Source organism: Medicago sativa, chromosome 3 (assembly GCF_051527215.1).
Source record: "Medicago sativa cultivar Bolivia chromosome 3, Bolivia_mono, whole genome shotgun sequence".
NCBI lineage: Eukaryota > Viridiplantae > Streptophyta > Magnoliopsida > Fabales > Fabaceae > Medicago > Medicago sativa.
The window spans coordinates 85,963,907-85,978,553 of NC_140751.1; the positions used below are offsets into that span (position 1 = coordinate 85,963,907).

At 33.4% G+C, this 14,647-nt stretch overlaps 1 protein-coding gene across 1 annotated transcript; it reads left to right on the forward strand.

Moving 5' to 3' along the window:
• Positions 1-3,682: 3,682 nt before the first annotated feature.
• On the forward strand, positions 3,683-13,635 carry LOC146941295 (uncharacterized). The gene is made up of 12 exons (XM_085749940.1): positions 3,683-3,754; positions 3,930-4,472; positions 5,480-6,052; positions 6,180-6,501; positions 6,733-6,979; positions 7,064-7,280; positions 7,389-7,741; positions 7,850-8,341; positions 9,319-10,456; positions 10,537-10,887; positions 11,097-11,334; positions 12,126-13,635. Exons 1-12 carry the CDS (start codon positions 3,683-3,685, stop codon positions 13,490-13,492), a joined length of 5,913 nt encoding a protein of 1,970 aa, XP_085606066.1. The 3' UTR covers positions 13,493-13,635.
• The last annotated feature ends 1,012 nt before the right edge of the window (positions 13,636-14,647 follow it).

Sequence of the window (14,647 nt, forward strand, 5' to 3'; positions counted from 1 at the left end):
CGTGTTGGATCAATCCATACAAGGCTTTGTACTAAGTTCAATTTGGCCATTTGCTAATGGGCGGCGGGATTAGTACTTCAGATTAATTGGTCTTTAGGCCGGATGCCAGGTTTAAAAAATTAATACTCCATTATTATTACAAATATACCCTACAACTAATGGCAAAATAAAAGAGATAAATTTTATGTTTTCCAATAGTAAATTGAATAAGGTATTTTCTTTGGGGGGGGGGGGGGGGGGGGGGGGTGGGGGGTGGGGGTGGTGGTTTGTTTTGTAATTAGGGAGAGAGTTTATTCTACTGCTTAGCTTGTAAACACACATATATTTTTTTTGCATAAGAGACAAAAAACATATTGACTATCTCACTATTATTATGTATTCCAATTATCAATTGTACAAAAAGGAACTTGCTGCCTCCTTCCTGCCACAGAGATATCTTGCTCTCTTGGGAAGAAGCAGTATGCACATGCAGAAGCTTTTCTAGAATGCTAGTTACGGACATACACTTTCTCGTGGTGGCTATGGACAGATCGACTTTATTCTATTAAGGGATACCCCCACACTTTAAATTACTCCCTCCGTTTCAAAATGAGTGTCGTTTTAGGTGTTTGCACACATATTAAGAAATGCAATGATTAAGAGAAAGAGAATGGTTATTTTACCAAATTATCCTTATTAACTATTGGTTAGTTTTAAAAGTAATACTTTGGAAGTAGTGTGCAGAGTATTAATTGGAGGGTACAATTGAAAAGAAAAAGTTATTATTGCATTGGAAACTGAAAACGACACTCATTTTGAAACAAATTTTTTTGGCTAAAGCGACACTCATTTTGAAACGGAGGGAGTATTTTATATGATTTGATTTTTTTTAGAAGATGATTAGAAACTTTTGTAAATAAATAAAATAGTGCTATAATTACTACAATGGTTTAGCCTATCAATAAAAAGATAGACATCTGCATATTGGGATTTTCTTTTTGGGAAAACAAAAAGGAAATTTTACTAAAGTAAATATGGCACCATGGGTGATACATTCATTATTAGTACAGTATTGAGAAGAAAATGGTATAATGGACGGACACTGCTTCTGATCCTAAAAAGCATGCATGCCACAATACAATAAAAGAAGTGGACTTTGCTAAAAAATTTCTGTTTTGGGTTTACTAGTGGTGTGTACTTTCTTTGGGATGTTTGGGTATATTGAGCCGTTCATAGCATTTTTTCTGTGTCCCTCCACCATTCTAACAGAATCAAGGATTATTTTTGTATTCGAAATTTGTACTTTTCTTTGTCCCTTCTGCCCCATCTTGTGGTAGGAGTAATGCATTTTGTTTAGATTATTTATTTTATTTATTTTTTAGGCTAATAAATAGTTTTTGACACCACATTAATTCATTAACCCAATCAAATTTGATGAAGTTCTAGTCCAATAAAAACCGAACAATATCAAGACAAAGATTCAGTTGATCCCAAAACAAATTATCAATACAGAACTTTTTTTTTTTTTTTTTGCAAAAAGAATTAAACGTATTTTTTGAATCAGTCCTACTAAATGTCATCAAAGTTTTATGTGTCAATTTAATATTTAAATACATTATTTTACAATTTTGTCACCTAAAAATGGATCAAGTTCCACCAAAATAAATTAAGTGACTGAAAAGTCATAATTTGCTATAAAAATATATTCTTATAAGAAAAGTAAAATAAAATATTATTAATTTCAAAAAAATGATACTTAAAATTGAGATATATACCAAAAAATACCTTTTGTTTAATTTGAATTTTGAAGAGGGGCGTAAATAATTTTGTTAATTAGGTTCGTAAAAGATAACTAGTATAATTTCACTGGGATCTGGAGCTCTGGGTATGCTTTTTGTGGATTGCCATACAAATAATGTAGTTAAAGTGTTAAACGCTCAATAATTTTTTTTTCAAAAGAATTGGAAGTACAAAATTATGTAATATCAAGTTTTTTTCTGTGTTTTTTGTGATTTCGTCGTCTAAGTGCGGGATTGTGTTGTTCGTTGTCTTGTGCGGCGTTTGATTTCGCGTCTTGTCGCGGTGTTCGTTTAGTTCCTATTGAAAGATCGACATCAGTCAATTGCAAATTCAACCGATGATTTGGGCGTCAACGTTGCAAATCCGAAAGCATGTGATTTTCGGTGATTTAGGTTTTATCATATTATTTGTAGGCATTTTGCCGTTTTATGCTATTAGCTTGGGTGTTGTGAGTTTGTTCGCAGATTCACCCTTTACGTTTTTAGCGATGTTTGTATCTGATGTATTCTATCGATTTGAATGAATGACTATCTTTTTGTTTTTGTAAAAAAAAATTATGTAGTCACGCTATCAATGCAGTTTTGTTATTACAAAAAGAATTGGCTGTAACAAACAATGAATTCTCCATTTCCTGTTTTTTCGGTACTGTACCTCATTGCTTGCATATAAGTGGGTGTGGAAATGTTCTCTCTATACAATGTTCCCTATGATGATCATGATGATGGTGATACGATGCATTGTGCCCTATGTGATGATGGTATGATGTGTGTCTTATTTTTTATTTTTTTTTATCAATATGATGTGTATGTGTCTTATGTGTGCAAAGCCAACGTTTATTACATTTAATTGATGATTGATAAATATAACAAGATTTTACCACTCATTCAAAATTTGCAAATATTATTTTGTTTTTATTAATCGCGATTTTCCAGTGTTTAAATAAACATGATACTTCATCTGTTTTAAAATGACGGATTTAGTTGACCAATTCATATATGTTAAGAAAAATGTATAAATGAAAGAGAGATATTTTTTTTACTAATGTACCCTTATCATGTGTTCGTTCAAAGTGGGAAGATAATAAATTAGAATTGGTGCGAGTAATATTAATTAGAGGTTACAATTTAAAAAAGTAATTAATATTGTATTAAAAATTAAAATAATTAAGTCGGTTATTTTAGGACAAATTATAGTCATCTATTTTTTTTTTTTACCTATTTGTATAGCAAAAAGAATTCCAAAATAATTGGCATATTCAATTTATAAAGTGATGTTAATTATGTATCATCTAATTAATATCACTTTTAAAAGGTAATTTAGTAAAAATTCTTTCGCTATTTCATGTCTATATTGTTAATAAAAAAAAGTTAAACTATTATCTCTAAGTTTTAATTCAACTGATAAATATCAAAATTGTTAAGTTAGATATTTAATGTGTCTGAAGTTTGAACGTAGGATCTATCGTTTGTGTGTGTTAGTTTCTTGTGGTATTTGTCACTTTATTTAAGACAAAAAAAAATGATTATTGTAAAATAAAGAATTATTTAGTGAAATATAGTATTTTAGAAAATGAAAACATGCACATAGAACAAACACCAGTGCGTTCCTTCAAAAACCAAAAAACAAACATCAATAGGTAGAAAGAAAGAAAAATCACTCCGGTACCTTCATTTCATTCCAAGATTTCACCTTTCTTCCATTTCCAAGTAAATCAACTTCCATCGTTTTCAAGTTTTCACGTTTCTTCCATTTTCTTCAAGTTCATCTCATTATTTTCATTCCAAGTTTTCACCTTTTTCATATTTTCAAGTTCATCTCAAGATCATTTTCATTCCAAGTTTTATTTTTTCACCTTTCTTCCATTTTGTAGGTTTATGAACTTGTAAAAGGTTGAAAAGCTTGAATGGAGTTCATAGAAACCATCCTTTCTTGGTCTCTTGATAACATAGTTGATGGAGATCTTTACTTGGAGAAGGTGCCTAGTGTTTATAATTTTGCTTTTTTAATATTTTTGCTCTTTTCTAATCTATGATCGATCCTGTTTTTTTCTTGCTCTATGAAGTGAAGATTTAAACATGTTTTGTATACTATATTTGGTACTTATTTCTTTTGATAGTCCTAATGTATACACTGTTCTTATTTGTACGTAGGTGCATCAGATTGAGAACTCATTCAGTTCTGTTCATAACTATTTTGAGTCATTTGTGAATCCTTTGATAGATGACACTAGAGCACACATATGCTCTAGTCTGAATTTCTTATCAAGTTCACCTTATGCTAAAGTGATATGCTTTTCAATTGAGAATGATGTTCATTCCTATGATGAGAGATATGGTGTTATTCGAACTCCAATCTGGGAAAACTGGTCTCATAGTCATGGAAAAACACTCAACAAAACATTATTTGGGGATATTTTCATTTTGGCAGATTTTAAACCAAAATCCATTGATGATTTACAAAGAACTGAAGGAACATGGAGCCTTGTAGTGTCATCTGAGATCCTAGAGGATGGTGAAAGTATGTGCACTTTCAAAGTGATTGTACCTAAGAACTTTGAATTCGGGAAATTCGAGAGGAAATCTTTGTTTATGACCCTTTTGACCAACCTAATTCCAAAACAAAGAATATGGAAAACACTAAAAATGGAGACAGAATCAAAGCTGATCAAGGAAATATTGTGTGCTGACAGTGAGGTAAGAAATGACTTGACTTCAGTTAACTCTAGTTTTCAAATTGTTTTCATATAACAGTATATCATATGTCATAAATAATAGTAGAAGAAACCATTTAGACTTGAGAGAAAATTGTTTATGTTGTTGGTTTGCATTTTTTTGAGTAGGTTAACAATGGTAATGGTGTCAGAAATTATCTAATCTTTTTGGTAAAAGCTCCGGTTCCTTTTAGTATATTAGAAGAACTAGGAGCAGATCCACCTGGACAACTTTCCAAATATTTGCACTTTATTTTGTTCAAATCATGATTTTTTAGATTTGGAGTTTTCTCCTAGGCTTTAAGCACGCAAACTTTTCAGATTATGCCTGTTCCGGTGTCGGACACGTGTCGGTGTCCGACACCGACACATATGACTACATTGAATTATGTGATTTTCTCATATTATTAGCTGTGTCGGTGTGTAGGCGTTTGTGTCGTGTCTGTGTCCGTATTCATGTTTCATAGCTTGAAGGTATCTTTTGCCAATATCAAGTAACTCACCTTTTGCCCAAGCATTCAAACAATCTGAATACATATGGCCGATTGTGTGCACTTCAGAAGCAGTTTCATATTGTCCTGCTAAATTGAAATAATCCCTGCTCTTTTAAAATGGGCTCTTTATATTTTTCTCCAATAAGGGTTTCCTGTAGAAACACAATAAGTTAATTTTGCAGAGCCTAAGTTGACAATATAATAAAACAGCCTAAAAATGAGAAGGTAGAGGATTCTGTCCCTAAAACAACATGATCAAGTTCATCGTATTATTTTAATTTAGTGTTCCTTGTATTGGGAAAAACCCAAGTCTCACATCGGATCGGATAGATAAGACTCTTGATATGAGTTCATAAAGTAACTCACCTCTTTATAAACTCATTTCATACTGCTATTATTGTTTCGTTTTATATTTTGAAGATAAAATAATAAATTTATTAAGAATAGAAAAGAGAATTATGACATATTTTATTGTTGTTTCATTTTTTGGACACAGGCTAAGGAAGAGGTTAAGGACAGTTTTGATTTCAAGATTTTGGAGCCATATGGTCAATTAGCTTTTGGTCAGTTGGATGATTTTCAACAAAATGCAACTTTAGCCATCCTTTCTTCCATTTGCAATATTAATCCAACCGTGAATCTCATAGAGGGCCCAGCAGGAACTGGAAAAACAAAAACATTGGGTGCTATTCTTTTTTCCTTGTTGTTGGAAAAGAACCACAAGACTCTAGTTTGTGCCTCTAAAGAAGTTGCAGTTAAAGAAATAGTATCACATGTGCTGAGTTTAGTGACAGCAGCATCACTCGATATCTCCGAATTTGGAGATATAATAGAGATGAAAGAATCAATTAGTGATGTCTGCTTACGTGCATCAAAATTAATCTTCTGCACTGTTTCTAGTTCGTTTGAGTTTCACTCATTTGACATGAAATCATTCGATATTGTGGTGATTGACGAAGCTAACCAAGTAAAGGAGTGTGAATCAATAATTCCGCTACTACTGCCAAATATAAAGCATCTCATTTTGGTTGGAGATCAATGCATATCACAAACACAAGTTGAGAGCAAAGTAAGTATCCTACAAATAATCTTCAATAATTTAAGCATTTCTCCTTGTTCTCATTTTTTTCATTAATGCCCAACAAATTAATATTTATCTCCAATTAATACTAATATTTGCTCTTGTTCACTATAAGGTTTCTTTGGATGTTGGTTTTGGAAGAAGTTTATTTCAGAGGTTGAGCTTATTTGGTCGCCATTCCAAATACCTTCTCAATAAACAATATAGGATGCATCCAGAAATAAGTTCCTTTCCAAATTCACATTTTTATGAAAACCGAATGGTTAATGGTAAAAAAGGCATTTGTGAAAAGGAATATCTCTCTTGGCCAATGTTTGGCTCATATTCATTCATAAACATAGATGGTGGTTCTGAAAAGTTAGATGGTGATGTGCAGAGTCGAGAAAATATGGTTGAAGTTGCAGTTGTATCCAAAATAATTGAAAAGATTTTTAAAGGTTAGTATTTGTGTGTATATATATATATATATATATATATATATATATATATATATATATATATGAGTCATTTACAATTTTATTGCATAACATGAATGTTTGTTTTTGTTAATGTACATGTATCTTTTATAGTTATATTTTCTATTTGTGGCCTAATGCTACATGGCTTAGCTTTTTGTTAATGCACATGTATCTTTTATAGTTATATTTTCTATTTGTGGCTTAATGCAGCATGGCTTAGCACAAAGGAGAACCTAAGCATAGCCATAGTATCTCCATATACTGCCCAAGTCATTTCCATTCAAGAAAATCTTGAAGAAAAGTATGAAGGATGTGATGGCTTTGATCTAAATGTAGTAACAATTGACAATGTACGAGAGAAGGACATCATTATATTGTTAACTGTAAGAGCTGACTGTCACTCTTCAATGGGAATTGTTGGTAATGAAAAGATTAATGTCCCACTTACGATGGCTCGGTAAACCTTCTATGCAATGTTCAAATATCATTTGTTTGTTTTTAAAAAGAGTTCAATTTCATGTTAGTGATTTTATTTCAATAGGAACTATTTTTGGATTGTGGGAGATGGGGTGACTTTAGCTAGCCATGACACAGTATGGAGGGACTTAGTTGAGGATGCTAAAAGGCGTGATTGTTTCTTTAACACCGACAATGATAAGGATTTGAAAGGCGCTATATGGAATGCCAAGCAAAACTACAAACTATTTGATGATTTGGTTAATCAAAAAAGCCGTCTCTTCATGAATTCTAAGTGGAAGGTAATTAAAGAATTTATTTTTTAATTATCGATATTAATTAGTAATTTTTTAGTAGAAACTCATTTCTACATTGAAAGATTGAGTTTAAATTACTTTACATTTTTGCAGGTTCTCTTCAGTGGTAATTTTGTCAAATCATTTAAAAAGCTTTCACCACATAAACAAGATGATGTCCTTCATTATATAACAAAAATCTCCAATGGATGGAGACCAAATACTGGCAGGAAAATTTCAAAAATGGTGAATGGGTATAGAGTTGCAGGTTATCTTCTAATAACCTCAAAAGATATAATAAAAGAAGAGCTGTACACCCAAGTTATCAAAATTTGGGATTTGATTCCTCGAGAGCACTTATACACCAATCTTCTTGCAAAAGAACTTGAAAACATTTTTGGAACCTACAATGATCACTTCATCAGTTGCTGCACAAAGCAAAGTTTTGAACCTTATGATGTTTTAAAGTTACAGGAGTAAGTACTCTTCCACTCTCTCAACAAGTACTTCCATTATATAAACATATATGTTGTTTTAGCTAATTGATATAACATATATGTTTTCTCGTTTCATAGGAAGGTAGAAATTCCCTCGACATGGAAAAGGTCTACTAAGTTTACCAGGTATAAGAAGGCCTCTGGTGATAGTGAAGGAAGACAACAATTAGAAAATTCAAAAGTAAAAGATAGTTTAGTTTTAATGAAGTTCTATTGTTTTTCACCACCTGTCGTTGACCATTTACGTTCAGATGATAATAAAGATATAGATTTTCCATTTGAAGTATCAGATGAAGAACGCGAGATCATTTCACATGGTCATAGTTCATTTGTATGGGGCCGCTCCGGTACCGGAAAAACTACCATTCTAACAGCAAAACTATTTGAAAGGGAGGGTGCTCATGAAAGATCATTTGGAGGCAAGGGAGATACTGCTCCTTATTTAGGTTATGATCAAGAGAGCGAAGGCCGTTCAATTGTGATGGACAGAGCTTATTTGCGACAATTGTTTGTTACAGTCAGTCCAAAACTTTGTCAATCTGTGAACCAACATATTGCTGGATTCAAAAGGTGTGAAACCTCTATTTTCCAGTATACCATTTTTTTTTTTCTTTCTTCATACTGCAATTGCTGGTGTGTATACAATTTTTAATAGCAGAGTTAGCAAAAAATCGGAAAGGTTTTAATTTATGCAGCATTTGCTTTAGTGGTTCTACACATTCTGTATTTGCTATATTTATTTAAGGATATTTTCTCATCAGTCCAAAAATAGAATTTGCTTGAATATCTAATATGTAGTACATTCATCATCCATGGACACAATTTTTGGTATGCACTATGTCTAGCACTCACATTATCCATGGACACAATATGTAAGGCTGTGAATCATATTGAAACAACTTTTATTTGATGAAAAAACTTGTTTGGCATATTAAATAAATTGTTTTATTGCAATATGACAATTTGAAAATTTTTGCACATCGAATCAAAACTAACATCTTATTATTTCTATAAATTGCATTTGCATAGAGCCTGTCCAAGGGGAGGCTTTTAAAACAAGGGCTTTATGCCTCCAAATTATTATACTTTGCTTTATATTCTTTAAATTTATGAAGTAAAAGTACTACAATCAACTTTTGTTTCTTTTAACAGACTATCAAGTATTCAAATAGATAACATGTCGTTTGGCTACAAAGTGGTTCTGTTTTGATGGTGTGGTATTAGGGGCCTTAGACTCGCCTGAGGAGCTGATTGTTTTTCTCATCGTCAGTTATTTTTCATCTTCTGATTTTTGGGGGTCTAGATTGTTTTTTCTTTGCTAGACGTGGGTTTTGGCCTCAGTCTGTGGGAGCAGTGTACTTGCATTTATTTTCTGGTTTACTCTTTGTATTGTTTGTGAGCTTGTCCTAGCCGAGGGTTTTGTCATGCATTGCTGTTTGTCGATTATATTTATGTGGAGTTCACTTAAATTTCCTTTGTTTCACAGCTATCAATTAAAAGATTTGATATGTATCTAACATTATTAGATCACTATGTTATGGATGCAGAATCATATGTGGAGGTAGTATGTCTGAAGAAAGCAAAATTGTTGAAGAAGATACGGTTGATGTTGATGTATCAATACAATTTAAGCATATACCAGATTCTTTCGTCGATCTTCCTTCCAACTTATACCCACTTGTAATAACATTTCGGAAGTTTCTAATGATGCTTGATGGGACTGTGGGTAATTCCTTTTTTGACAAATTTGATTTGTCTTCTGGTGTTGCTCTGGAGACTTTCATAAGGAATAATGAGGTGACTTACGAGAGGTTTGACTCTCAGTATTGGCCGCATTTCAATTACAACTATACCAGAAAGTTAGATTCATCCCGAGTTTTCATGGAACTAACTTCTCATATCAAAGGAGGCACACAAGCTATGGATTCTGCTCAAGGAGAGTTGTGCCGCGAGGATTACATTTCTCTAGTTCATAGCCGATCGTCAACTTTGGACGACGAGACGAGAAGAAATGTGTATAAGATTTATCAAAGTTATGAGAAAATAAAGAAGGAAAGAAGAGAATTTGATTTGGCCGATATTGTTGCAGACATTCATCGTCGACTAAGAGAGTACAAATATGAGGGTGATAGCATACAATTTGTGTATATTGATGAGACACAGGATCTCACCTTGAGTCAAATTGCTCTATTGAACTGTGTTTGTCAAAATCCAGAAAATGGATTTGTTTTCTGTGGAGATACTGCTCAAACAATTGCAAAGGAAATTGACTTTAGATTCCAAGATGTCAAAGCTCTTTTTCATAATAAGTTCGTCCAAGGATCAAAGAAAAAATTTGAAGTTTTCAGGTTGAATCAAAATTTCCGCACACATGATGGAGTGCTGAATTTGTCCCAGAGCACAATAGATCTTATTTCACATTTCTTTCCTTTATCTATTGATTCTTTGAAGCCTGAGACTGGCATGGTATATGGAGGACCTCCTATTGTTCTCAGATGTGGTGGAAAAAATGCCATAGAAACAATTTTTGGCAGTAGTGGAGTTGAGGGTGGGAAACTTGATGGCTTTGGAGCAGATCAAGTAATTTTGGTTAGAAATGATTCAGCCAAAGAAGATTTAATAGAACATATTGGGGAACAAGCTCTTGTTTTAACTATTTTAGAGTGTAAAGGCCTTGAGTTTCAGGTAGCAAAAAAATCATATCTAATCCAATTTTGTTGTTTATGTTATTTCATTCTTTTAATGGACAATGTGTTCTTTTATAGGATGTGCTGTTGTACAATTTCTTTGGCTCCTCAAAGTTCAAAAATAGATGGAGGCTGATTTATGCATATATGAATGAAAAAGATATGCTAGAAGAACCTGAGCCTTGTCCAGTGTTCAATGATTTGAAACATAATCTTTTGTGCTCTGAACTTAAGCAGTTATATGTAGCCATAACTCGTACAAGGCAGAGATTGTGGATATGTGAGGACACAGGAGAAGAGTATTCTAAACCTATGTTTGACTATTGGGGATCTAAGAATCTTGTGCAATTCAAAGAACTTGATGATTCATTTGTCCACGCAATGAAAGTTGAAAGCACTTCAGAAGAATGGAAGTCACGTGGCGAACAGGTTGGTTAATTTTATTCTTATTTAGTAATAAACTAAATTAATTAATATATCTAACATCCTCCATTTTGATTATTACTTTGGTATACTGATATGCTACGGCCGTTAATGAAGTGGGAAAATTGTTTGGATGTTCCACTTTTGTTCCATTTAGATTCTATCTATTGCTACAAATGATATTATAACATAATATTTTCATGGTTCCTTGGCAGCTATTTTATCAAAATAATTTTGAAATGGCACAAGTGTATTTCAAAAAAGCTGGAGACTCTTTTTGGGAGAAAAAGTCTATGGCTGCTGGTCTTAGGGCACAGGCACAACAAATGTTTGTTTCTTGTCCTGAAAAAGCAAAGGAAATCTTCGGGAAGGCTTCTGAAATTTTTGAAGGAATAGGAATGATCGATTCTGCTGCCCAGTGCTGCTCTGACTCGGGGGAGTATGAAAGGGCTGGTATGAACTTAGATCTATGACATCTATGTTTATAATAACTTCTATGCCATATGTTTGTTGGCGAGGTTATCTACTTAAAATTGTATGTAGCACCGACATTTCTAATCAAAGGCGCGTTCCCGTATCTCGACACCAACACGACATTGACACATGTGAAACATTCAATCAAATCATTTTTCCAAATCATTACTATGTCGGCATGTCGGTGTCGTGTCTGATGTCGCCACATATGTTTTTGATATATTGTGATGCTTTATTCTGCTGATTTTTTCCCTTGTATTCTGTTTGATCTTTTTTTTGTGAGGACTCCTTACTCTCTTTTTGTGTTTTTCTTAATAAATTTATTTTTTCATGTTAAGAAAAGAGAATAAGGAAAATTTAGAACACAAAATTATTCTTTCAGCTTACCCATTTTTCTGTGCACATAAATGAAAGTGAAAAATCACTTTGATAGAATAATGTAATAAACATTGAATCATAGAGGCAAAGTGTTGTAGTTAGATATTAAAAACCATAGCCTACTTTCATTTATAACTTCTTGAAATTTCATTACTGTCATCTAATGCTTATATGAAAGTGGAAGTGGTTAACATGCTAAGAAGTTGTAGCAAATAAAACTAAATCAAAATCATTTGATGGACTAATGTATAAGTACACAAGCCTAGTCGCTCTACAGTGGAGTTGATCATGATGTTTTAGGGACAGAATGCTCTACCTTCTCATTTTTAGGCTATTTTATCATATGTCAACTTAGGCTCTGCAAAATTAACTTCTTGCCTTTCTACTGACAGGGAACCTTTATTGGAGAAAATGTATAGAGCCCGATTTTAAAAGAGCTGGGGATTGTTTCGATTTAGCAGGACAATATAAAACTGCTGCTGAAGTGTACGCAAGCGGACATATGTATTCAGATTGTTTGAATGCTTGTGCAAAAGGTGAGTTGCTTGACATTGGCAAAAGATACCTTCAAGCCTGGGAGAACACTACAACTCTAAACAACCATGATTTGAACAAAATGAAGTGCAAATTTATGGAAAGTTGTCCGGGTGGCTCTGCTCCTAGTTCTTCTTCTATACAAAAAGGAACCGGAGCTTTTATGAAAAATATCAGAGATTCTATAATTTCTGACAACTTGGATGTTGCGAGAGAGTTAAACAAATGGACAATATTTAAAGGTGAACTGACTCCAGTGCAACTCTTCAAGATGGTAGATTTCATATTTCGTCCATTTTGCCAAGAAATTGAAATATACTCCAAGTTGATAAAGATATTGGAAATGAACAATTGTGGAAAAATGTTTGTTCAATGTTTGAACAAACCCAGAGAAGTCAGATATAATGAGTTTTTCCAGGGCATGAAAAACAGTTGGAGTTCATTTGGTAGACATGTAACTCCTGTTCCGTTCCTAAATTTGATGGAGCGGTTGATGGTTGAAACCTCATCTTGGAATGGGGTTATTCTGGGAAGTAAGAAAGCATTTGGGGATTGGCTTGCTTGCCAAGAAGATGAAGCAGTTGCAAATCTAAGCTTGAAGCACAAACCAGATTTAGAATCTGTTTATGATTTCGTTGCCAGTTTCTTACAGTGCATCTGTTCTGACAAACGCATTAAAAATGATTGGATTAATTATGGTTCAAAAGATGTTCATAGGATGATGATAACCATACCTATTTTGTTAAATTTAAATTCTGTAAGACATGAAAAGATAGTTGATGAGGTGCTCAAGCACATCACTGCATCCGGGGTTATAACAATACGTACGCAGGTAGTAGACTTATTAGACCCGGCGTCTTCTGATTTTGTACTGATGGATTTGGAATTGGCTGCTCGAATGGCGTATTTGGAATTGGCTGCTCAAATCTTCCATGATTTACACCAACCCCTGGTCATTGTGAAATTAAGGGATAGCACTTCATATCTTCTACCACCAAAGAAGGCATTTTTCATTGATGCAAAACTGTGTTCAGATAGAGAGAAGATATTTGAAATCATAAATCCTGAAATTGTAGAAGTCAAAGAAGAGTCTGCAGCAGGCAGAGGGAAGGAAGTGAAAGTAGAGTCTGCAGCAGGCAGAGGGAAGGAAGTGAAAGTAGAGTCTGCAGCAGGCAAAGGGAATCAAAATAAACCAAAGAAGGGTAAGAAGAAGGGTAGGAAGTGAATCTTTTTGAAAGCAGTAATTTATATTTATCAGCATCTTTTACGTAGTTATTTTAGCATCTTCATGTAGTTATTTAGCACTGAATGGTACCTTTTGTTGTGTGTGCTCTCATCTCAAATGAACTTGGCGTATCTTATGAGTTATGATGATAATCTTTTTTTTTTTTTTTTTACTTTATAAATATAATACCAAATATTAAAAAAAAAACTGCTCTTCCAATGTCCCATGTTTTTAAGAGTATGGGGAGGATTCTGAGATGGTTTGGGGCAAGCCACCTTAAGCAGTTATTAACTTATTAGAATCCTGAGTAATGGAAGAAAATTTGTGCAGAAGATTATAATAATAGTATGGTTTTTATGCATGTAGCTGAAATATAAACTGTGGGTGCTGAAAGATTTCATTTTATGAATGGATCATTAGATAGAAACAAAATTACAAATTTTGGAATAGTAAACCTACAAAGGGCTATTTTTACTGATGTACTATTAAGCTACAACAATCAAATAGATAGAAGCCTATGTTATATTCATAATGTTTCTTTTTTCTTCTTCTGTTTTTCAATCCAACCATTTTCTTTTTGTAAACGCAAAGAGAATTATATTAAAAGATCTACCCAAGCAGAAGAGATGCTTAAGGTAGACTAAAAGGAATACAAAGTCTACTTGATTACAAATCGATTCACTCCTATATCCTAGCGGGCTACCACAAAAGACCAGTGGCCAACACAATACACAATACAATAGCCCCTACCACACAAGTAGCACAACAATCGGATCATTGGTTGATCTACTTGTGCAAGCTAACACACCCACTAAGACACACCAGCTGCAGCAAAGCCAAAAATATGCAGAAAAATCTACACTTAATGCAGAACTACTCACCACACCTCAAGACAAACATAGGTACAAAATTAGATTAGTTCACTGCCTGCTATACTTCGGCAATATACCATGCCTAATACACTCCTACATGCTGCAACAGAAACCGATGAGTTCAGAAAAAAAAAGTGCAGAAAAATCTGCACTCAAACCACCATATAATGTCACAGGAACACAAACTATAATGAAATCTTGTCGCCGCATCTGCTACTTCCAAAACCAATACTACAGGCTTGAATCCCAATTTATTGCTACAAATTTCTATACCAAAATAGCT